The sequence below is a fragment of the Apis laboriosa genome, unplaced genomic scaffold, assembly GCF_014066325.1.
Source record: "Apis laboriosa isolate Shangri-la unplaced genomic scaffold, ASM1406632v1 scaffold105_cov147, whole genome shotgun sequence".
Lineage (NCBI taxonomy): Eukaryota > Metazoa > Arthropoda > Insecta > Hymenoptera > Apidae > Apis > Apis laboriosa.
In genome coordinates this window covers 1,231,380-1,255,909 of record NW_025220714.1, presented here as the reverse complement: position 1 = coordinate 1,255,909, position 24,530 = coordinate 1,231,380, and the positions used below count along the sequence as shown (strand labels likewise).

Sequence of the window (24,530 nt, the reverse complement as noted above, 5' to 3'; positions counted from 1 at the left end):
AGATCTGATCCACTCGGGTTCTCTATTTAAATAGAAGCGAAGAATTTGTAAAGGTTTGAACGTGCAATACGACAGGCCAGAATAGGGGGGAGGGGGGAAGTCGTTCCGACATAATATATTAAATAACGCGAATTAGTTACCACGAAACTATTTTTTATCAATGTGAACGTGTAATTATTACATAAAAAAAAAAATTAATAATTTTAATTTAATTTCATCGAAGCATTGAAAGTATTTATAATAGAAAGGAACGATAGATATGTAAGAAAAATGATGTAACATTTTTCTTTTTTTCTTTTTCTTTTTTTTTTTTTTTTTTGGTGCATGGTTCTCCAATGTGTAAACGATCGTCGTCTCGTCTCGGAAACGTCTCATCGGTTTTGTACCCGTAGTAACGGGGACAAAGAAAAGATGAATTAAACATAACTCGGTACAACCGATCGGATGATCATACTTTATACATTACTAACCGCGCGACAATGCATCTGCTCAGTTTTTTTTTTTTTTTTATTTTATTTTATTTTAGCCTCGAATACGCGTCTATACTCGTATAATATTCTTCATTACGATAATTCTCGTCTATATAAGATCTAATATGTTCATGGTGGATTCAAATGTATTAACAGCTGGGAAAAGGGACTTATAGCCGAGGGATTACATCGATTAATTAAATCGAAAGAGCGAGACCGAGAAGAAGATTATAACGATATACCGTTAAGAAGAATACAGAGTTTTCTGTTTAACACAAATTCTAATTTTCTTCGAATATTAAAAAATAATAAGACGATCCGTAAAATTATAATGAAAATCCGTCTCGTAATATCATTTAAATTTAAATTTGCACGATCCTCAGATTTTTTAATTCTCGTGCGAAAATTCCGTGCAAATTTGAGAAGATTTCAACGCGGTTCGCGCGACTCGAACGCGTACGGCGTACGCCGAAGTCCTCCTCGAGCCGCGTCGCTCCTCCCGTCATCTGTGAAGAATTCTTTTCTTCGCGAGTTTCCTCGTCGTTCAATTTCAATCCTAGGCGTCGGTGTCGAAATGATCGATCGCGCGTATTCTTTGGACAGTGGCGTCGAAGCGTGACACGTGGAACAATCGCTGTAATCTCCATCGTGGCGGAGGAGGAGGTGGGGAGGAACGATTTGGAAAGCATCTCGGGATGTTGACGGATTTCGGGTGGCCGTTCGAATTCTCCAGAGAGACTTGTAGGACGAGAGAGGCGAAGTCGGCAGGTTTTGGCAGGCGGGCAGGCAGGCAGGCAGGCAGGCAGGCAGGCAGGCAGCGCAGGCAAAGAGAGGGTGGCTTGGACTTCGGTTCGGATGGCGGGTATTGATCCTAGCGAACCTAGCAGCGGGGTGGCTGGGACCCCGCCTCAAGGATGAAGGGTGTCTCCCCTTCTCTATCTCTCTCTCTCTCGTCCCCTTTCGCTCGAGCCTCGAACAGTCGGCCGGTGTTTAAAGCGGGACAAGGATAGGAAGAGGCTCACGCGAGTGGGGTAGTTGCCCCTTAAGAGAGAGGGGTGAACCACCTAGAACGCGCCCGTGTACCAAAGATACCATCCCTTAGGCCGGCGTAATAAGCGCGCGGCCGAAGTGGTTGGAAAAACGGGAGACCGAGAGCCAACCTGGAAAAACGATGGAAAAATATCTTGAGAAGCCAGGTGAGCCCATCGAAGAAGCCCTCCTTCTCCCCGCTAAATAATAACGCGCCGTGTCGCCCTCTTTTCTTTTTCTCTCCTTATCTTCCCCCCTCCTCCCCCCTCCCTCCGCTTCTCACTCTGCTTCAACGGAGAACCACCACGGAGCGACCATCGCTTCTCTTCTTCGCCACGCCACGCCAATCCGAACTGTAAAATTTTCTCGCTAACCGCACGTGCTTTTCGATATATATATATATGTATATATATATATATGTATATATATATGTGTATGTATGTATGTATATAGTATACGTATGGGAATTGGAGATGGACGATTCCTTGCTTCGTTTAGGAAGCGAGGGAATATCACATTTTTCCCACTCGTGTGTCTTTATCGATAAGTTGCACGCTGGCTTACCAGCCGATCGTCGTGACGTCACACTTTTTTCTATGGTAACGCAGATATATTTTCTTGCGTGCAAATGCTTCGACCAATGAGTCACACCGACTTCAATGGCGTACTTCCTCGGCCGAGTATTCGCCTTGTGTATTATGCCTCATCGATCGTTCGATCATCGCTCGAAAACGCGGTTAAAAATATCCTTCGCTTACGATAATGTTCTTTATAATTATTTTTTTGGGTTAATATGTTATTCTTTTGGAAATTATTCGGTAAATCGAACGAAATTTTCGATATATATATTCGAACAAGTTCGATCGAGATAATGAGAAGATTCTTCGATGTAAAAGTCCGTTTCTCTTCGTTGCTCTTTGTTACAAATATATATTATTTGCATCATTGTGCAAATAGAAGGATCCTCTCCTTCTAAACATCTTGTATTTACGAAAAAAGAGTTAAAGAATGAGAGAGAGAGAGAGAGAGAGGAGAGAGAAGTTATCGAAGGGAGGATAAAAAGATAGTAGCAAACTGGTCACCGGTACCATCTCACGGCCGCCCTCGGGCAGAAACTTTTCGATCCTCTGCTCGGTGCTCGGTGAATGCGCCGCAGTACGCATGCTCCGCTCTTCCGTACTGGCAGACTCATGTGCGAAGATGGGTTACCACTAGGCACATCAAGTTCCGATTACGGTTTCTGGCGACACAATATACATTCCCATGGTCGTGAAATTATTATGACGACAAGGCGGAACGTAATTTCGCTTTCGTTTCAATCGATCGAAACTTGGATCGAGAAAACGCATTTTTGCCTTGTTTGAAATCGAAGTATTGATTCGAATATATATATATATGTATTTTTTTTTTGAGGATTCGAGAACATTTTAAGAATAAATATTACGAACTTTACTTAATTAGTCCCCCTTTTGAAATAACAAATATTAAAATAAATTAATAATTTATAAATAATTAATTAAAGTGTAACTTGCATATGTTAACCAAGGAAAGAAAGAAAAAAAAAAGAAAAAGAACGATTACACGTAACATGGTGATAGAATTGATTTTCATACGTAAACGCGTCGAATCGAGAACGCAGCCGCGGCTAGAGAAGCAGAACGGCGACGAAGGTTACAGTGACGACGACGTTTGAACGGCGCAGCCTATCACGGAATATTTCCGTTTCTAGCAGATAACGGTTGGGACAGATTAAAAAAGAAAAGGCGGTTGAGATCGAAAAAAGGCCGGTAGTTCGGTTTGTGTGGGCAATCTATGGCCGAGGGCAGAAACCTCGTCCATCCTACGAAAAGGTATTTTTCGACCTGTATCTACGAGTTGTCTCGTGTTGAAACGGCGAAAGAGAGCCCCGCGCAGCTGCGCATCCTTCTTGGTCGTTCTCCAGGCGGCCGTGTCTGGTGGCCCCAGAGTTGGAGACGCCTCGGCTTATTTCCCTCCTGTGCCAGCTGTGCGAAGCGCCCGCACACAGCCTGCCTCTCGCTAAGACGAGACCGTCGACGTGACGAGGATGGACAAAGACGAGGATAGACGTATCGGGTTCTAACGTCGGACGGAGAGAGAGAGAGGGAACGACCGTTCTAGCCTACCGACAGAGAACGAAAAGCGAAACGTGCTCTAGTAGCCGAAACGGAGAGAAAGACGAATAGCTGTGTGTCGCGATGGAGAGGAAAGAGACGCGCGGCTGTTTCTCTCTTTCTCCCACCCTCCCTCCCTCCCTTTCTTCCTTCCTCGCTCTACCTACGTTGGATCAAGAAAGAAGAGGAGACTTGGACAACGAGGGAGAAAGAGAAAGGTTACCCTCGATCGTTTGATGGTGGGGTCAGGTTGCCACGGAGGTTCGGAGGGGAGAGTGAGACCACCGGAAATCGGTCTGTCCTTATTTGAGAGACCGCGTGAACCACACGGAGGTCTGGGCTTTCGTGCCTGCTTCCACTCTTTTCGATGGCTTCTCTCTTCGATGGCTCCACGCGGTCGAAACAAGCGAACAAACACCGACCACGCATCCAGGCAAAAACTTTTCGAGAGAAATCTTCTTCAAGATGTTGGTCCGTTGGAAATCGTTGAAAAGACCTGGTATATACCTATGGACGGATTTCCCGCGGATGCCAGTTTTTCGAGAAAATCGTTGAATCGTTGGATGGCCGGAGGGGAGAAAGAGGTGTGCGAAAGCGTGGGGGAGATACCTCCTAACCAGAGCGTTCGTCGCGCTGGTTATACGATATCGCAAAAGGGGGAAAAGATCCTCGTCGAGAAGCGATGGGAAGCTGTAGCATTGCAGAAGTACGTTTGTCTTGGAACTGGAGCATCTCTATACTACGTCGGCTTGTCGAAGACCTTCTCTGATATCGATGACGATACGGCAGATTATTTTTACTGCGTGCTAAAAATAACAAGGAATAACTTTTGATTTTTTTTCTATCATCGTAGATTCGTAACGAAATTACGTTATCTTTATTAAACTTTCATAAAGATAAAATTACGAAATCGAGAAATTCTAATAATATCGTTAGAATTAATAGCGGGAATAGTTGAAAAAGAAGCTTTGGAAGCGTAAAGGAAGGAAAATTGGATCGATGCAAACACGTGATAACAACTATAAAATATTTACACTTGCATTTTATCTAACTAAGGTAAATCTGTCTATCGTCCAGAGAACGAACCAATATATAATATGACGATTCCAAGACCATTAATCCAACGTATACGCAGAAGGGCGTTCATTATCTTTGGTACGCGTGTCTTCATTATCAAACCAAAATGGTCGATATGGCGAACCGAGTATCGTTGAAATAGATTGTTAATTCGTTTGTCTCGCTCTTGAGGATCCTCCTCGAACTAGTTCTTTATCAGCGATAATTAACGTCCGCGACGTGAAAATCTAGATTTCGCAACGTGAAATGCAACTTTGAATTTTTTTTTCTTTCGATCGATTATTAATTGATATTTATCGTTCATTTTTTTTTTCAATTTAAATAATAATTATGATACTTTGGTAAGGAAAATTTTTACTTTTAAAAAGAAAATCAGTTTTTTCGATCTCTCATCCAAGATTCGATTCGTCCATGGCATTTAATTATTATTTAATAATTAATTATTTAATTATTAGCCGCGTTCGTTCGTAAACGATACTAAAATAGGTATAACTAGGCAACTATCTAAGTAATTTCCGGAGAAACGAAGCCTTGGAAGCGTTTAAGGTGTTGCAGAGGCGAGGGATAACGTGTGCCAACATCCCCCGCTCGATGCCAGATCTCCTTCCCTATTTTTTTTCATCCCCCCTTTTTTTTTTTCTCAAGAAGGTTGACCCTCACGATCCTCGAGAAGTAATACATCTTCTCGAAACTGTTCGAGAGAAACAGTTTATTCCAACTTTATTTCCGCGTTTCCTTCTTTCCGTCGTCGCATTACTCGATCACGAAGGATCGATTCGGATGATTTGATAGGGGACACCGATCCCCGGTGTCCATCGGTTCACGGAATTTTCTTGTATCCAGACAATTAACCGGACTTATTGATCGTGCAGTGCAATACAGTTTCGGTTCGGTTGCGATCGAACGGGGTCAAGTTCTCCTTCCTTTGTGCCACATAAGATGCCATGAGAACCTGATTAGCGGCAATAAAAGAGAAATAATAGTGTATTCACGCAACGAAATTCAATCGAAATAGAATATACGCGTGGAAATGGATTACGATTCGTAACGTTTTTTCGAAAAAAAAAAAAAATGTTTCGAAACGTATTTCGAAATATTTTTTAAAGTCGGGCGATTTGGTACAAGTTTGTTCAATTTTCCATTTGTTGTTACAATTTTTATCTTTCGTTCTGATTCCATTTCTAGTCACGGAAAATTAAATTCCGTAATGCATGGAGGGCTCTTTATTCTCCGTTACTTTCATTTGCCTACGAAAAATGGTGTCTTCCGTCTTGTTCGCCAAGGCGTTAAATTTATCGGTTTTCTTTTCGAATTTGTACGAATTTACGGAATTTTCATTTTTAAATTTTTAAGTTTCTTATCGAAATTAATTTAAAAAATTAATGTAAAAAATTGTAGATATTGTTACGCATCTTTATATTATGTGCAATGTCCGTAGGAATTATTTATATTTTCGAGGAAAGTGTATTATCGCGAGTGTGACAAACGTAGAATCACGTGATAACGTATGCAAAGAAGCGATTACGCGTTCGAAAAGTCGGATGGATCGAAGATTCCATCGTTGCTGCGATCGAACTTCTTTCGTTTCGAGTATTTTTAGAGGCGCCCTCTTATACGGACGTTACGTATTACCATCAAAGCCTTTTCGCAACGGCGCGAAACACGTTATGCAATTTTCCTTCCCTGGTTTCTCCAACGAGATGTAACAATTTATCCAGTATCCAGTGCCAAAAAGAACGATATATACATCTTTCTTCAGCTCGGTCGCGACGCTTCCTCGGGATCGAATACGAAGAGACAAGATTTACGAAATATTCTCTTAACGCGTGTTCTCTTCGCTCGATGCACAATAGTCGGGATTCAACGTGCATTCTTGCAGACAAAGCGAGAAGCTGTTCACAGAGCCGAAGAGAAAAAGAGCGCGTAACCTAACGCCCCTGCGAGGACCAGGTCGAGGAAGCGCAAGTTGGTCGAGGGATGGCGAGGAGAGAGAGAGAGAGCGAGAGCGAGAGCGAGCGAGAGCGAGAGCGAGAGAGAGAGAGAGAGGAAATCGGTAGCAGTTGGCTATACCGGATAACAGAGGCAAGGAGGACCGCGTGGTTCGAGGGGTGGCGAACCCCTGAAGGACCCTAGTCGGTAGCGGTGACCTCCTCCCTCTTTTTCCCTGTCTCCCTGGTCTCTGTTCCTTTCCAACCCTGCCCCCTCCACGGCACTCGTCATCCCTGCCGCGACGGCACCGGAGCACGATCATTGGTTCACCGGTTTCACGCAGACACGAGGAGGCACACGCAGCTGCCACTGGCTGTCTCTTGTTCCACGGCCGGACCCGATCGGCCAGTCCGAAGGAGAAGCAGCGCGCGTGCAGTAGTTAGCACGTTGTCTGTCACGCGTGATATATACCTAACACGAGTTCTTTATTATACGATCGGTTATATCCACGGATCAACGGTTCTATTTCTTTCTCGACGTGCCATTATCCTCGGCGGGGAGTTACAACCAACCGTTTCCGTTCTTTCCGGTCGGTTACAAGAAGAGACGCGGTTGCCCCTTTGGTGTGTTTCCTCTCGTGGCTACCACGAGTCGTACTTACACACGCGTTCGGCGATTTTCGTATACGCTCGTCGACGATCGTCGTTGAGCCACCGTCATCCGTCGCCATCTTGACGGTCCGCCCACCAATCAACGTCACGATCACGTAGCGCTGATCGTCACGAACGGAGAAAGGTACACGAGGCGACACCTTTCGCCGGCAACGCGGACCCGTCTCTCCCACGTGTCGCGGAAAAAGACGTATGCGACACACGCGTTCCCGATCGTCGTCTTGTCGCTGTTGCCCTTTCTCTAATTTACAACCCCCACCCTCGTGTAGTGGACGGTCGATTTATACGAGGCGCGCGACCGCGTGTGCGTGTGACGTTTTGAATTTGACTCGCGAGGAAGTGGTGGCGTCTATCGGGAGGCCTACGCACACATCGTTTTTCGGTACTCCGCCGTCTCTGCTCCCTTTCCCCCTCCACGCTTCTCGCGTCTGCTTGTCTCTTTCGCTCTTTGCTCCCTGGCCCCCCTTCTACGTCGCCGGCCACAGTTCGCAGGGCGTCGCACGCAGGGCGGTACCGATGCCCTTTCGACCTCCCGCGGTCATCCAGAGTACGCAAGAGTGCTTCCGTCGCGTGACTGTCTCGTTCTCGATTCTCACGTTCTAACGACATCGTTCCCCGAGACATTTGTATGTTTGAACCTCTTCTGTTTGCAACGGTCGTCCTTTGAGAACACGTTCGTTCTCCTTTTGTCGCACTATACACGCACACACGTACTAATACACGTGTCGTTTTGCATAGAGAAAAAGATCGAGAGGATCGGATCAGGGGAAGGGGATTTCGAACAATTTGAACATTTAACATTTCCATTTTTGCCGCGCTTCCCTGTGTTGTGTGGGTCCGCGTACACCCACGTGCGTCTGTTTTGAGTATCCAAGTGTCACCGGTTCCTGGCAAAGCAACCGACTCACTCGGCAAAACGCATCTAGTCACGCGTTCTCTCACCAAAGCGAAACGAAAGGAACTCGTCGAAAACTTGCCCTTCATCGACATTCGAGGATCGAGAAAAGAAAATTTACTGGAAATAAGAAGAAGAAAAAAAATATATATATCCCAATATACATTGGGATTACAAGACTGTTTACCGACACGTATATCAATCGGTAGAAACAAAGAATCGTTACCAAACGTTACCCATTTACTTTATCCAAAGATTACCAATTCTCGTGCTTCGTGTCAATTATGAACAACATTGGTGTACAAATTGTGAAATTGTGAGAATAATAAATTCGTGATATGACAATGATAGAATTTCCACCAGTGTCATTGAAGATGTCATAGAGACTTTATCGCTTTTATTATATGTTGGTTAAGTGTGCGTGAGCCGGTGTGCGTGTACCATTCGATACGAAGGAGACAACGGATTAAGAGGTTAGGATGCCGCAGTGCGCTGTGGCTACGTGCCGCAATAGTCATCGCCGGACCCGCGGCCGTCGTATCCGCTACCATCGATTCCCCCAGATACCGGAAGTACGCTCACGATGGGTGCGCGCGTGCGGTCGCGTGCCCCTCTCGAATGGCGAGATACCGTTCAACATACAAACTGCACGTATATGCTCCCTCCACTTTACCAACGACTCTTACGAGAAGGATATGGAGCACCTTGTGCTCGGTCTTCCTGTGCGCAGTAGGCTGCGTCGTGGTGCTGTACCGACGATCGGCGTGCCGGTGAACGTGCAGCCGGTCACCAAGATGCTGGTCGAGGACGCGAAGCGCTCCCTCCTCAAGGTCACCCATGCTAAAATGTTAACCGACCAGAAAGTGATCGGCAACATCGGTTTGGCCGACAGTAAGTACCAACACCATCAGCCGGCCACGGAAAGGCGGCAGCAGCAGCAGCACCAGCAGCAGCACCAGCACCACCAACACCAACACCAACAACGTGCCAAGAGTGGCAATCAAGTGTACCAGGAGCAAAAGATGGCGGGCATCGACGTACTGCTTGCCCTCGGACTCAAACCCGCGCCACGGTGAGTCGTTTTCACTCGGTCTCGACGATTACGTTCTCGGATAAGGAATTCGAGGACAAATCTGGTACCGGAAGTGATAAGATATTCTCTCATCTGTTTACATTATTTCCGTTTTTTCAAATTCTAATCGAAATTTAAACAATTTTCTTAATTTTGATTTATCATTTTTCGATTGTTTTTGTAATGGAAATATGAGGAAATGTTCGAAATTAATAGGAAATTAATCTTATCGATAAACGTTAACGTGACAAACGTCCGTGAAAACGTACGTAATTATAATGTAAGCGCGCGCGGCAACCACGAAGACCTTCAGCGCGACCTCTTCTGGTAGAAACGACGCATTGATCCACAATCGCGGATCACTCGAAACTCTCGCCGTTTTCTCTCTGTATATGAGAGCAACAAGAAACTATACGTGTCATGGAGAAACTCGAGAATTTTAATTTTCACGATTTCTTCTCCGAACTTTAGCCACAAGGTGACGCTTCAAGACCGTGCATTATCTCAATCAAAAGAAAAAAAGAAAAAAGGATATTTACATAAGATTCAATGGCGATATAATGGCATTTCTTTTAATTAATAGGATAATAATTTTTCACAATTTTTAAATTTCATGATTTTTTAGTTTTATTTCAATTCTGAAAGATAATATTTAAGTTAATGCTGCATAATGAGTAATAAGATAGTTATATAATTTTTTACGTGCACAAAATAGCTATTACATGATTACAGTTAGGAAGGTCTCGTTAATTTTTCTGCAGTAACGTGATTCAATCGTAAGCCTATTTACTGCTAGGGAGTGCGATGCATGGAATGGCTGAAAATTACAGTTCACTTTCTATGAAATTATATTGGAAGAATTCAAAAATCTTAAGACGAAATAATTTATTTATTTATTTTTAACATAGATTGATTTATTAAAAAATTATTATTGTTATATCTTAAATTATAATTTCATAAATAATGAGATAGAGATTTTTAGAAAAATTAGAAAATTAAGAATCTATATAATCTATGTGCGAACAAAGTATAAAAATACGAATTTTATTCGGGCATAAATGGCAAAATCTGCGTAGGTAAGCGAGAGACGAGCTGGAGAACGCGTCAAAGACACGAGGACATCTCTCTACGTAATATCATGGACAATGCCATTCCGCATTGACCAATGAAATTTTACATCTTTATCTTTTCTCCGACGCACGTGCAGATAGTGCAGATAATTCTTCAACATCTGTCTTCGTTTTAAGCTCTTCTTAGATATTTTACCCCTTCCAGTTTAATCACATTTTTACGCTATGATCCTTCTCGTTTTTTTTTTTTTTTTTTTTTCTTTGTTTTTTACATTGCACTCGGTCCATTTTGATAAAAATACTTTTATTATTTACAAGTCGATAACGTGTATCTGAATTTCGTTTTACGCATATTATTTTTTTCTTTTTTTCAATATTTTTGCTTCATTAAAAAGATAAGATCATTGTATAAAATACTTTTTTTTTGATTTCAACATATTTTGACGCTTTCTTTTGTAGAGAGAGGGGGGGAGGGAGAGAGAGAGAGCTAATCTAAAAGTTGAAAAAGAAAAGAGCGATCTGAAAAAACAAAAGAATGATCGGTCTTATCGATGCTCAGAATCGTTATCTCTTTGGTTATGATCCAAAATAATGATACGTGCAGATATATTATAAACCTCGTCTACAATGTTTTGTATTATTCCTCATCTTAACTTTGTTCACACACCGAAGCACATATATATCAATTGCTCTAGAAACCTATTCTTAAAACTTATATCGCTAAGAACTATGTACTGCTCTCTCCCTTCATCGTAATATCATCATATATTTTTTTCATTGATTAATTTCAAAATCGTTAATTTCTTCGCAACTTGATAATAAATCGATTTACTACGTTCAAAATAAACGTTTTAACCAAACTCTTTGTAATATAATTCGAAATCCAATATTCACGTAAAATATTAATCTTACGAAAAAAATTTCATCGTAAAAATTTCGTGATAATCGATAAAAGCTCGTGGATTCCGATAGTCGACGTTTAAAAAGTGAAAAGCATCGTTTGGATGGATGACCCGATGAAATCGCGCTTATACCGTTAAAAAGTTTGGCCAGATGGAAACAGCGAAAAAATGATCGGCGACAACCCGACCATCTTTGGTGCACAAACAGTCGATCAGGGTCGTCTCCGCGACGGCGATTTGACCTACGAGCGACCTCGGACCGAGAATCGACCGTCCTCCTTTCGTCATTCCACTTCGTGATATATTGTCGTTTCTCGTAGAATGCCGCGTGATCTTATGTGGAAAAGGCGCAGAACCGGGCACAAGTTTCACAGGCTATCTTCGTCGATTCGCCTGTATGTCCTTGAGCGTGCAAAATTTGCCTGAAGAGAACCATTTACATCATAGTCCTCCAACGAAACACGTGACTGGTTTCGGGAATTCCAACGCCAGCGAAGCAATTTTTATTACCGTCCGTCCTATTAAATACAACTGTTCTCTCCCCTATCTCGAAATCGAGTATTATTATTATTGCGAGTATTATTGCAATTTCAAATAAAAATGTTAAAATTCCGAGTTAATAGTTTTAGGTCGTGATCGTTATCTATCCGCAAATATATATTTTCGAGACAAACGTTCATTTTATTATCTTTCAGAAGTAGCAAAACGTTATGGGACGATGTGGCTTGGTCCACGTATATATTGTATACATTTTTTTTTTAGCGTTTGAAATAAGGCTTTCTTTTTCTTGCAATGGAATTTGAAATAATAATTTTTTTGCGTGGAAATAACGATGCACACACAAGTAATCTAAACAATTGAGAGTTGATATTACAATTTTTGCCAAGTACAATAAGTTACGTAATATTTTGAAAACTCGATGATTGATGGTATTATAGGTCGCTAGATGTTTTTTTTTTTAATCTATATCTATCGCTTTATCATGCATCAACGATTATCATCTGAGACCAATAGAAGACGACGATTCAAATTTTTTGCTCGTGTCATTTATTATCGAAAACAAGAAGAAAAATACTATGAAAATTCAATGATATGCCAACTATTGGTTGCACGATGACAGAACTTTGGACTAATCTAGACCTGACTTAATCTAATTCAACCTCTGACCGATGCAGCAACGTTCGAGAAAGGCCTTCGCGGTCAGGGACGAGACGACCGGCTCGTTTCTGGCAAATGCACCTAGCCTTGTCGATCGACTATCTCCTGAAATTCGAACCGTTCCGTCGTTTTTCGTATCAGTATCTCGCGGTAACCTGTTCAATAAATCGTTTCAGTTATTAAGAAAATTCAAAGTTAAAAAAATTCATTCATTAAATCTATATTTATATGTATAAACTTATATATACATATATATATATATATATATTCATCTTCCACTAAGTTATTTTTATATAACAATTGGATTCTATTTTAAAACAATTTCAACAAGAAATTCAAAATAATTCCTTCACATATTCGTTTTCTTTTATATTCGCTTTCTCTACTGACCATTTTTCCAAAAATAACGGCTCATTAGTCGTTCATAAAGAAGAACGATGTTCTTTTAAGGGCAATAATGAGTTCCTTCTAAAGGGAAGGAGAGATTCAAGTTCGACTTGGTCCCAAGAAATGTTTCGCGTAACCTCGACGGACGCGCGTGGTTCACCAACGCGCTCGAGAACGTCCTTCGCGCTCAGGGACACCTCGAGCAGGCGAGAACGCTCCTCCGATCGTCTGCGTCCGCGAATTAGGTCGAGAGGAACGCGAGCGGGGCGGGAGAGCACGTTCTCTCGTAACCGTTCGATGTCAATAATAATAGCGCAAGTCTCACTGGTATAAAGATTTCCTTCTTTGTTTTTTTTTTTTTTTTTTTTTTTTTTTACCCTTCTAGCATTTCGTGCGCCCTTGTGCTATCTCATATTTTCTCAAATATAGAAAGTTACGGATTAATATTTATCGATTTTAAAGAATCGTTTACTCGTAAAAATTCGTTTCGCAATAAAATTTATGATGGAGTGAAGATATTTAAGATATAATTGGCAGTGTTAAATTTTCTAAAATATTTCTTTGATTCAGTGATTTAATATTTATATATCTATCATTCTTATTATAGCTTAAAAATTTTAGATTCTGTGTTCTTATATTTATAGCATTTATAGCAAACGACATGTTTGAATTTTGATTTTTTCTAACAATCGAGAAAGAAAGTAGAATTAAATTTGAATTATCTTTTTTTTATTATTTTATTTTAGCTTGATTTACTTGACCACGAATTTATAAAATGTAACAAGCAACGATCAATTCGACAGAAAGATCAAAATTATTCTTTTTCTTCTTCATTTTTTGCTCTTGTGAAAGTCGTTGCGATGTGCTCTAACGAGAAAAAAGAGTCTCCCTCATAACCATTCGGTGTCAATAATAATAGCAACTTCAACGGTGCAGAGTTTCCTTCTTCGTATTCTTCCCCCACTTACATCGACAAAGTTGACCTTTCTGGCGTGACTTTCCGTAGATTGTATGTTGCTTTTGTTGACCTATACTCTATCCTTATTGTTCCAATTTAACAAATTTTAAATATATTTATACCAATTTTAGATTAGATATTTTAAATTAACACATGAAGTTTTTATTATATTATAATAAATTATCAAATTGAAATTAATATGATATTATGATATTTTTAGTTAAAATGTTTTAACGAATATTGTGATATGATATTAGAATGCTTCCGATATGATCAAATTTTCATTTCATACATATTTCATCTATGTATACTTCCTTTCATAAGAGCAGATTACTAACTAACGAATGTACGTCATCTTTGATGATTTATTTCTTCGTGTATTACATACATATAAAATTTGTTTACCGTATACATCAACAAGTGGAATTAATAATATCGTTATAATTACAGCTAATAAAAAACGTAATTACAAGGAAGTTCTTCCATTATTTATTATTATATATAATATAATCTAGAAATTTCTTACCTAGCATTCATGGTACTAATATGTTACAGATTATTTTATTATACTATAAATAAGTGTAATGTATACTATAAATAAGTTTAAATAATCATATTTATAATTATTATTATTATTTTAATTTCATAATTATTCTTTAAATGTGCAAAAGTGTAGAAAAAAAATTCTATTTTGAGTAGAAATATCGTGTTTTAATCGTACACGCGAACAATGTTTGAATAGGACTATAACAGCAACAACAACCTCGAATAAAACAGAGGAGGTAGTAGAGGACAGTAGGAGGAGACGGAGGACGAAAGCGCGCGCTCGCTCGCGAAGAAGAAGTAGGACGCCGCTGCAAGGTTCCCTGGCAAGCGCTTAACCTAACCTAACCTAGCCCAATCTAGGCGCGGACGCACACGCGCGCGCTTCTATCTACTTGCCCCCCTCAAGTCACCGCATTAACCGCGGCAACCCCACCTAAGCTGGTCGACCTGCTGCACTCCGCTCTCTCCCTCGTACCACCTCTTTTTCTCCTTCGTTATATCTGTACGTTTCTACAACGAACTGTCTTTGTCGTTTGGACTTCTATTCGTAACCGACGGTATTCGCGTTACTCGCGCGACTTATAGTCGGTTAGACGTCCTTCGTCTAACCGTAAATGCGCGAAAACAGACTCCACGTTCGAGGAGTATGTATATACGCTAGCGGTTCTCGCACGGTCATAGAACTTTTGTCCGTGAAACGTGGTAGTAGTGGCTTTAGAAGCTGCTTCGACTCGGAGAAAGCGATGAAAAGGGTTACGCGGCTCCAGTTGCTGCTTTACCAATCGCGGTAATCGTGCTCGATTTTTGCTAGTTCCGCGTCCCGCAATATAAATTTTTTCTCTGCCGAAAGATTTTTTTCTTTCTTTTTTACGATAGACGAATGACCTTTCATGACCTTTGCCGTTTTACCACCCGTTATAAAGAAATCATCGATGTGTTGCGACAGTGAGTGGCGAGTGGCGAGTGTTCGAGTAAAGACGCGAAACACGGACAATTGGTTGCGATCGGCTCCGATCGACTACGTCCGGCTGTTTCCGGGGAAGAGGGGCCAGAGAAAGAAAGGATCGTCGTGACCGGCGAGCGGGAACGTTCGGTGAAAAGTGCAAGTGGAGTGTGAACGGTGCATGCGACGTGTGTTTATACCACTTAGTTCCTGTGTCAACGGATTTTAATAGCAAGAGCTCATTTTTTTGCGAGTATATATCGCTCGAAATCTCGTAAAGCTATTCTTTCGAGGATTACTTTTGGGATCATGTAACAGTCTGCTACTCAAGTTTTGCGATACCCGCGTTTAACGTACGTAGATTAACATTTTGTATATAAAAATTTAATTTATATGTAAGTTAGAAGATATAAATCTCTATACTAATTTTTATGATTTCATAAAGTTTGATGAAATATCAGTTGACAATTCTGAAATTTTTAGAATCTTTATGCTTTTGTGTTTTGTCTCGTGCTAGAAAAACAAATTATGAAACAATTGCAACACTATCGATTGTTTTCTTTTCTTCGAGATCCTAATTGTGAAAGTTGTTATCTCGTGACCGATATAGGAACCAGTTATATACAGCTCGTGTTTCATCTTGATTCATGACAGTGATTATCATACTGGTTTAAAGAAAATAGTTGGACGGAGTTATTTAATGAAAATTTTGATCATGTTTTAACGATGTCACCATTTTATTCCTGTGAAAAAGAGTGAAGTGATATTATATATAGTTTTTTATACTTGCTATATTCATTGTAAAATTGTGTATTTTGTTAAACTTTGAGTGCAAACAGCTTATGATTATATAGTTTCAACATCGCGTTTACGTAAAAAAGTTTCCTTAACCTCAATACTTTTGGTAAATCTGTAACATCGATAGTATTCTCTCTATAACCTCGATTACGTGATCGATATTAATCTCGTCATTATTCTTCTTTGTGCTTATTATGTATAAAAAAAAATAGACGAGAGAACGATAACTACTGATATTTTATGAGTTCATTACATTAAATTAACATTTAAATTAATGCCAACTTGTATCAATATGGTTTTTATTTCTTGTTTCATGGCGATACAACTTTTTCCAGTTTTAATGCTTGCTCATTCGTTTAGAATATTTCAATTACTGTTTACCGGCCGGTTTCACTTTCTCCTTTGCTTTCGCTATCGCTAGAACTAAACAATTCTATGCTCTATTCCTGTTTCATGAAGCCAAGGAAAGCGTGAAAAATATAACGTCTCCATGAAATACGAATCCTTCAATTAGTGCAGTATAATATAGTTTTTCTATTAATATATACAATTTATAGTTTATAGTTTTTCTATTAATATTTTAAACGAATTCTTGATAATTGTTTAGAAAACTTTAAAATATTATTCAAGATAGTGTACTTAATGTTGGTAACCATAACAGTAATGCTATGATTATAATGACACGAAGTAAGTAAAGTGTGAAAGTTTTTTGATATGAATTGATTGAATATTTAGAAGTGAGTTTTTTAAAATGTTTTCGATACGATATTTCAAATGGAAATTATATGCTTCAATTCGGAAGAATTATACTCTATTATTTCATAAGTATTTTGTGAAAAGATTTTATACTTTAAAATCTGTTTAAGTATATTTATTCATATTAATAAGATTTGATTTTTGAAATAAATTTTTTATTAAATATTTAATAATAGATCATTATTTATAGATGACATATTAAATGCATCTATGAAATTTGATATTTATGATATATTTTGAATAAGTAATTGTTAAAATGGATGTTATCTGATTATTGGCGGATTCACAAATGTTGAAAATGAAAGTCGACCAGTAACCACCTGTTACATTCTGCCTGAAGAAAAGAATGCATGAGAAAAGTTAACAGTCTAAACTTAACAGATTATACTTTAAACTTTTTAACGCATTGAAATATAATTGTGTGACATTTTATTAGCCTATATAAAATACGGAAAATGCATATTGAAAAATGATCATTAGAATAATTATTTTTTTTAAAGGAAGATTGACTTCTCTATAATTCAATGATAAATGTGATAAAATTAAATTATTAAAATTAATGATAATAATAATAATAATAATTATACAAAATTATTAAAATTATTAAAATTATAAAATTGAGTGTGTAATTATATTTGCTTAACAATTTAATTTAATTAATTTAATCTTATTTAAATAATACTTCATGATTTTATATTGTTATATAAATCTTGATTTTTTAAAAATTAATTTGTTCGTTTGAAAGATGCTTTTAAAAGATACTGATAGAACTATGATAGATTTTTATGATAAAATTTTTAATTATTTATATTTTATTTATTTTGTATAATATAAATAATAAAAGATATTCATTCTATTAATAACAAAACATCGATTAAATTAACATCGAGCAAGTCGACCAGACAAATTAGAGTTAACAGTAATTTATTTATTTCGATTGAAAACTTCAAAGATTCAAAGAAGAGTTCGAGGGCTTTTCAGAATTGGTACCGCGAAACCTATATCCGCGTCTATAAAGTGCAGTGAACGCAAGCGGGTGCAACGAACTTCGTTTTCCCCCTCTTTTATCTTCTCTTTCTACCGTCCTATCTTCCTCTCTCACGTGCAATTTCCCCCTCTGAACCTCTTCCCCTCTTACGAACGAGCACACAAGCACCGTGTTTCTCGTACTAAACCAGACACAGGCGTAGCCTCAAATTTTGGACGATTGTATTTCATTATATCTTACAATGTTTACTTTTCATTTGACGATCTATTTTATTTAGATTATTAAATTATTAATTGGAATTATTATAATTAATAATCTTTTATAAATTTTGAACAAATGGAATTATTTTCTTATCGTTTCAACATTTTCTACTTCACGATTCGAAAAAATCGATTTGTTCGATTTTTATTTTATTCATAATCGTACTCTTTTTATTATTATAATTGTATAAGATCTTTGGATTTTTTAAATAAAATTTTATTATTAATTTCACTGCATATTGATAAAAGTATTTCAAATTTAAATTGAATTATACAAATATTTGTAAAGCAAAGTAGCACGAATTGCTACTATGTATGCATATATAATCTGCAATCTTCTATTGTTATGTATGAGAAAGTTAAGAAAAAGATAGGATCGTGTAACAAGAATATATCGCTGAAAATAAATATAAGTTAGTGAAGTTTATTAATCATTATATTAAATAATAAAAACAAAAATAAGAATGTATAATTAATTATTCAGGAATACTTAAGTAAACGTAAATATTTTACTTTATATTATAGCTAAAAATTAGATATATAATTTAAAAAAAAAAATATGTAAATCTTTATATTTTTCATATCTATTTGTTCATTGTATTTGTTTCGGAATTATAATAATTTAAATTCTCGCCCAGTGTTCTAATTTTTATCAATATATTATTAAGCTACTTACATCTCAATGAACACTTATAATAATAAATAACATGTATATAATTTTCAAAGAAATTTAATTTGAAGAATTTCAAAAAAATTTTGAAATTCTTAAAGATTTAAATCAACAAAGAATAACGATACAATTTAGTAAAGGAATTTTTTTTTTTAAATCACTGATCCTTTTATGCTGTACCACCATACATTTTGTTTTGTAAATCAACTCGACTATTGTAAATCATAGAGCGTAGATACGCTCCTGTGGAGAAGCGATCTCTCTTGGAAGTAGGCAGTGGAGCGCATGGGAGGCGCGAAAGCGTTAACCCCACTGTGTGGTCACCTTCTATTCTAGTGCGCTTGTAAGCGTGCCTCTTGCTGAGGGTAAACGCAGAACGGCCATGCACGCGTTGCGAAGACCACCGTGGGTCATCTTCGTCGTGGGAGCAACCCCACTTTCGACGCACTCATCCGCGTCCAAATATCGATCGAAGGCGCAGAATTACGTTTCATTGATTTTTGTTATAGATTTCTTTTACCGGGGATTACGATTTGTTATATATATCGATATAATCAAAATAATTAATCTTGTTTGATACATTATTTTTATTTCTTAGTTTTAAATATTTTTCTCTTAATTTGAATTTCTATTTTTTTTTTTTTTGAAAAATTGATTTGAAAAAATTTTGAAAAAAATTTGAAAAATTTGAAAAAAATAGTTTTTCGTTGAATATCTTTTGAATATTGTACATTAAAGATAATATAAGATAATATAATTCGTTAATTTAAGATTATTGGGATTTTACGACAATTTGGATTTTTTTAATCGCAGTTTTGTTTTCAATGTATGTTTGATAATGTAAATGTTTTCTACTAGATGTTTTCCATTGAACATTCTTGGACTCGGTGACTATTTTCTATGCAAGATCAAAGTAAACTTTATAAAACAGACTTATCGGTTTATCAATGTCATCATTATAAAATAGATGTTTTCAATCTAATCTTTGAATAAACAATGATTAATATCTTGATTTTTCAATAAATTTCAAACTAGATACTTAAACACGTAATTTGATCACACTTAAGAAAAAGATAAAAACTTCATTTTAAATACGCTATGATTATAATAATTACCATATTATAATATTTATTTTATTAATTACAATCATTTGAATAAAAAAGACAAGTTTAAAAAAAAACATAAATGTGAATTATATATATAATAAATTAAGTTTATATGTAAGGCCAGCGACATAAAATATTCGAAGGACACATAGAAAATGCTTATTCATGGAAGAAAATATTTCTTTGCAGCTTGAACAAGATGCACGCAATGGAAGGTGCGGCTGGAAATGGGAAGAAGGTGGACTCGGCCGAGAAAACAAGGGATGATGAATCGTCAAGAGCTTCGCCGAAAGTTCCTCAGAATCAGCAAAATGGCGCGGCTCTTCCAGAAGAAACTGCCGCCGCTCCGACCACCATCGAGTGTCTTCGATCCGCGTCGATCAAGAAGGAACCTCTCTGTGATTCGGAACCGGAAGCGGCGAGCAAAAGCTTGTCCTCGGCGAAAACGGTACAACAAAAACCTGTAGAATCACGTTGCACAAAGGCCAAAACGGAAGGTAGCAGAAAACGAAAATCAACGGATGGACAATTGTCATCAAATGGAAATTCTACCTCGAAGAAATTGTGTATGGAACAGAGGGAGCAATACATTTCTTCTCTTGTCGGCTGTGAGAAAGTTACCGCAGAGGAACTTGCTGCGAGGGCTGATCAACTTCGAGCTGAAGTCCAAGTAAATATTACTTTTCTTTAGATTAATATAAGTATTAGTAAGATAAAAATACATTAGATAATTTAAATTTATAAACATTGAAGAATTGTCATTTGATATCTTTTCCTTCCTCTTTATTAGGCCCTGGACGAATTAGCACGTGCCAAAGAAATGGAATGGAACGAGATTTTGAGTATGAGAAAGTTAAAGGAAGAAGCGTACCTGAGAATTGAGAGACGGAGACAAGTTATGGGATTTATGGAGGGTAACGGGCAATTAGCAGATACATTGCCACCGGCAAGTTTAGCCCTAGGCCCTGAATGGGAAAGTAGTGGTAATACCACTCCTGTATCCAAAGAAAAATTGAGCTTCGGCTCTAAGGAAGATCTGCCAGAAGAAAGCTCTCAAGATTCACCTGCTTTTAAAAAGGAAAAAATTATAAAACAAAATACACAACAGTCAACACCACCCAAACAAGGAGGAGAAAATGGCCGAAAACAGACAGAAGCACTTAGTCCAGAAAATAGACAAATTGGCGAAGGTCGTCAAGGTGCCATTGTCGATGTTAGATCTATCATTGCTGATTATAGATTGAGGCATCCCGAAACGGTACCACGCAGGTAAGCATAAAGTTCGTTGCTTAAATATATTATTTATAATTTTTGTTATCGAAAAAAAAATTTAATATTTTAAATATTCTTAACAAAATAATTTTGAAATTTGAATCTAAATCTAACTATTTTGTAAAATTACGTTTTATTATTGTAGGGGTCGAAGAATGAGAAATTCGGTAAATGTTGGTCTTGGAGCTGGTGGAGCCATGGTCGAAACAGGACATAATGTGGATTCAAGGCCATCTAGTACAGACTCTTGTAAAAGTACTTCAAATACAGTTGATCCTAATAATTCTATGAGCTTTAAAGATGTACTTGTGCAGTTTGCCAAATTAAGTCAACAACAAGGTATGCAAAACTCATTTTAAAAAATTACTTTTAAAATTTGTAACGATTTATGTTTTTTATACTTTAAATATTTAAACATGATCGATAATTTAATTTAATATCAGATGAATTTTAATAAATTATTAAAAAAATTAGTAAAAAAAAAACAAACTGATATTTTTATACTTGTATTGTATTGGAAAAAATATTATTTTTAAAGTATATTAAAGTAATTTTAAATATTAAACGGATTTAATATTTTAAATATATTATAATAACTATTATATTTTATTACATAAACTCATTATAGGTGAACCAGTAAAAACACCTCAAAATTATCCGGATGTGACGCTTCATCCTGTTGCACCATCTCCGGCACCACAAAATACTCCACCACAACAAAGTGGTTCGTTGCTTCATGGAATTCTCACGAAATCACAATCTCCAAGACCTACTACTTTTTCACCTACTTTAGCTAGATTACTCACCGCACCTGAAAGAGAAAGGAATGCACCAACAGCCGCGTCTATACCACAGCAAAGTGCAGCAACCCAGCACCTTTTGCAGACATATCAAGGCTCTAATCCGGTTTCTATCAGTGATCTTCTATCTTCTTCCAAGGTATCTTATTTTTTTCTTATTTTTCTTATCGTCAATCAAACATTTATTTATTGATATAAAATATTAAATATAATAATATATTATTTATTTTTATATTTTTTTTAGGCTCGAACTGAAATAACAATAACACCAGTCATCAATACTCCAGTTCAATCTCATGTGGTAAGTGATATATATATTATAATATCTAATGATTGAAATTTATTGAGAAATTTTTTATGAAATAATTATTAAATAATTTATTTAAATAAAATATATATATTTTTAATTATTATTTTTATAGGATGATGTTGAAGAAGAATCAGCAGTAATTGAAGATAGAGAGACTCGCATTTCTTCAGGAGGTAGGGATGCTAGAGAAGATAGAGACAGTCCGCCACGATGCCAAGGATGTCATGAGCGCGTAGCACAATTTGTATGTGCTGGCTGTGGCCATCAGTGGTATTGTAGTCGCGAATGTCAAGTAAGATTAAAAATTTAATTTTTATCTTAAAAAATATAATGTGTAGAATATAATAATTATATAAAATAATTTTTAGGTTGCTGCGTGGGATGAACACTCAGAAGTGTGTTCTGGTTAAAGAACGAGTACATGTTTATTTAAACCTTGTACTCGTGGTATCAGGTTAAATCTTTCAACCTTTCAACTGAGAATAAATCTAGTCAAAAAAGAACAGCCAAGAATAATGCGTTTTGGATACGAAAAAAGGGAGAAATATTAAGAGAGCAGTGTATATTTTTAAGAATCTTCAAATATGTTTAATCTGTAAAAAATAAGTTTTATTTCATAAAAAACGAGAACCGCTAAGTTAAGCGCTTCTTATGAGATATGAGTATTTACGACGAAAATAAAAACATGAGACTTCAGGCACTTTGACAAAAAAAGATTAGAATTCGAGTTGAAACGATCGTTGCTTCACTGTATCACCGCGTTGCTTTTATCCGTATAAGAATTGAACGATCGTGAGTCTTCATTGAGACAAATAGAGAGTATTAACCCTGCTGAAATTAAGCATTTAATATCTTCCAAAGGACAAACTCTTTGAGGAATTCCTAATGTAATAGGAATTCATGATATAAACATTCGTAACAATTTCGTGTATCACTTTTTTTTTTTAGACTTTGATCAATGCATGACATACGTGCTAGTTGAAAATTTCAAATTTTTTCAAACAAGTAAAAGAAAACAAGCCATAAATAGCTAGTATATGCGCTTGTAATGAAGAACAAAGCACAAAACTGTGTCTCGCGATGCTGTACATAATTTTATACGTATTAGCAGGGTTGTTCAGCGTCAAATTTTAAAAGATTGATTATCCGTGTGCCATGCGTAAGATTCGTTTCATGGTCAGCTTTATGTGTGAAACAAATTTAAATTGTAGATTATTCTAGTGTTTTTATAATATTATCATTTTGTTTCATTTCTCTATTTTTTTTTTTTTTTTTTTTTTTTTTTTTTTTTTTTTTTTTTTTTTTTTTTTTTCGTTTTTTGTAATTAAGTCTTATTAAGTTTACATTAAAATATCGCATTTGATGACCAAAATGCGAAATACACACGGACGTTGCAGCCTTCGTATATGTTTTGTCGTTCATTTAAGCACGTACAATGCGTATCAAATACCATATTTTATACCACGTTTGTTACCAACGTATAAATTTAGATTTAACAAAATATTAGTCTTAGTAGTAGGTTTAAGATTACTTCTTTTTTCCTCCTCCCCTTCTTTCGCAACTTGTTCGTTGGTAACGTATTTGACACGATTTGAGTTCATTTCTTTTTTTTTTTCTTTTTTTTTTAAATTAGCATGTTACCTTAAACGACAATTGTCCCAGACATAATCTGTAGTCCAAAGTTCCTACAGGTACACGCAACATTATATATATTTTTCCCAATTATGAAGCAAACCAAAATAAAGTTTTTAATCGTATTTTCATGAATTTTTACTGTTTCTATAACCAATTGCATGTTAAATATTTACTATATAATACTATATAATATTGTTATTTCTCTTAAATAAAATAGTAATATTGATTTCAATATTTTTTTATCATACTTGTAACTTTCACGATTTTAATTTTGTATAACTTAATATTTTCTTTTTCATATCATTTTTTATATTTTTATTTTTTAATATTAAAAATTTTGTAGTGTCATTTTAATTTTTATAATATATTTTATGTAATTCATTCATTTATATATAAATGTTTCATACGAACTGAATAATATTCATACAATATGATATAATAAATTATATAAACAAGTACAATTGAAGTGTATAAATTATTAATATAAAATATTAACTTACATTTGATATGCATATTGTATTGCATTCGATAATTGTTACTACAAGTTACTAAAAAACTAATGAATAATAATGGCGGCACTGCTATAACTTATAGTTATCAAGAAGATATTCTTGCGCGGTAAATCAAATTTTTGTATAAGAAATTTTTGATTGATAAAATGACATTTCCACAAGCTCATCAAGTTGAATTGATAGC

At 36.6% G+C, this 24,530-nt stretch overlaps 1 protein-coding gene across 3 annotated transcripts in view; it reads left to right on the top strand.

Moving 5' to 3' along the window:
• LOC122720870 overlaps positions 1-23,956 on the top strand; it is a 32,442-nt gene extending 8,486 nt beyond the window's left edge. For 2 of the 3 annotated variants that reach the window (XM_043947927.1, XM_043947919.1), the window contains exons 3-9: positions 20,007-20,487; positions 20,608-21,086; positions 21,235-21,428; positions 21,718-22,028; positions 22,134-22,190; positions 22,312-22,491; positions 22,568-23,956. In XM_043947927.1, coding sequence (XP_043803862.1) covers positions 20,007-20,487; positions 20,608-21,086; positions 21,235-21,428; positions 21,718-22,028; positions 22,134-22,190; positions 22,312-22,491; positions 22,568-22,609 — 1,744 coding nt within the window. In that variant the 3' untranslated portion in view covers positions 22,610-23,956. Of the gene's footprint in view, positions 1-8,682; positions 9,276-20,006; positions 20,488-20,607; positions 21,087-21,234; positions 21,429-21,717; positions 22,029-22,133; positions 22,191-22,311; positions 22,492-22,567 lie in introns of those variants that run through there. The other variant, XM_043947935.1, reaches the window with a different exon arrangement.
• Positions 23,957-24,530: the final 574 nt, after the last annotated feature.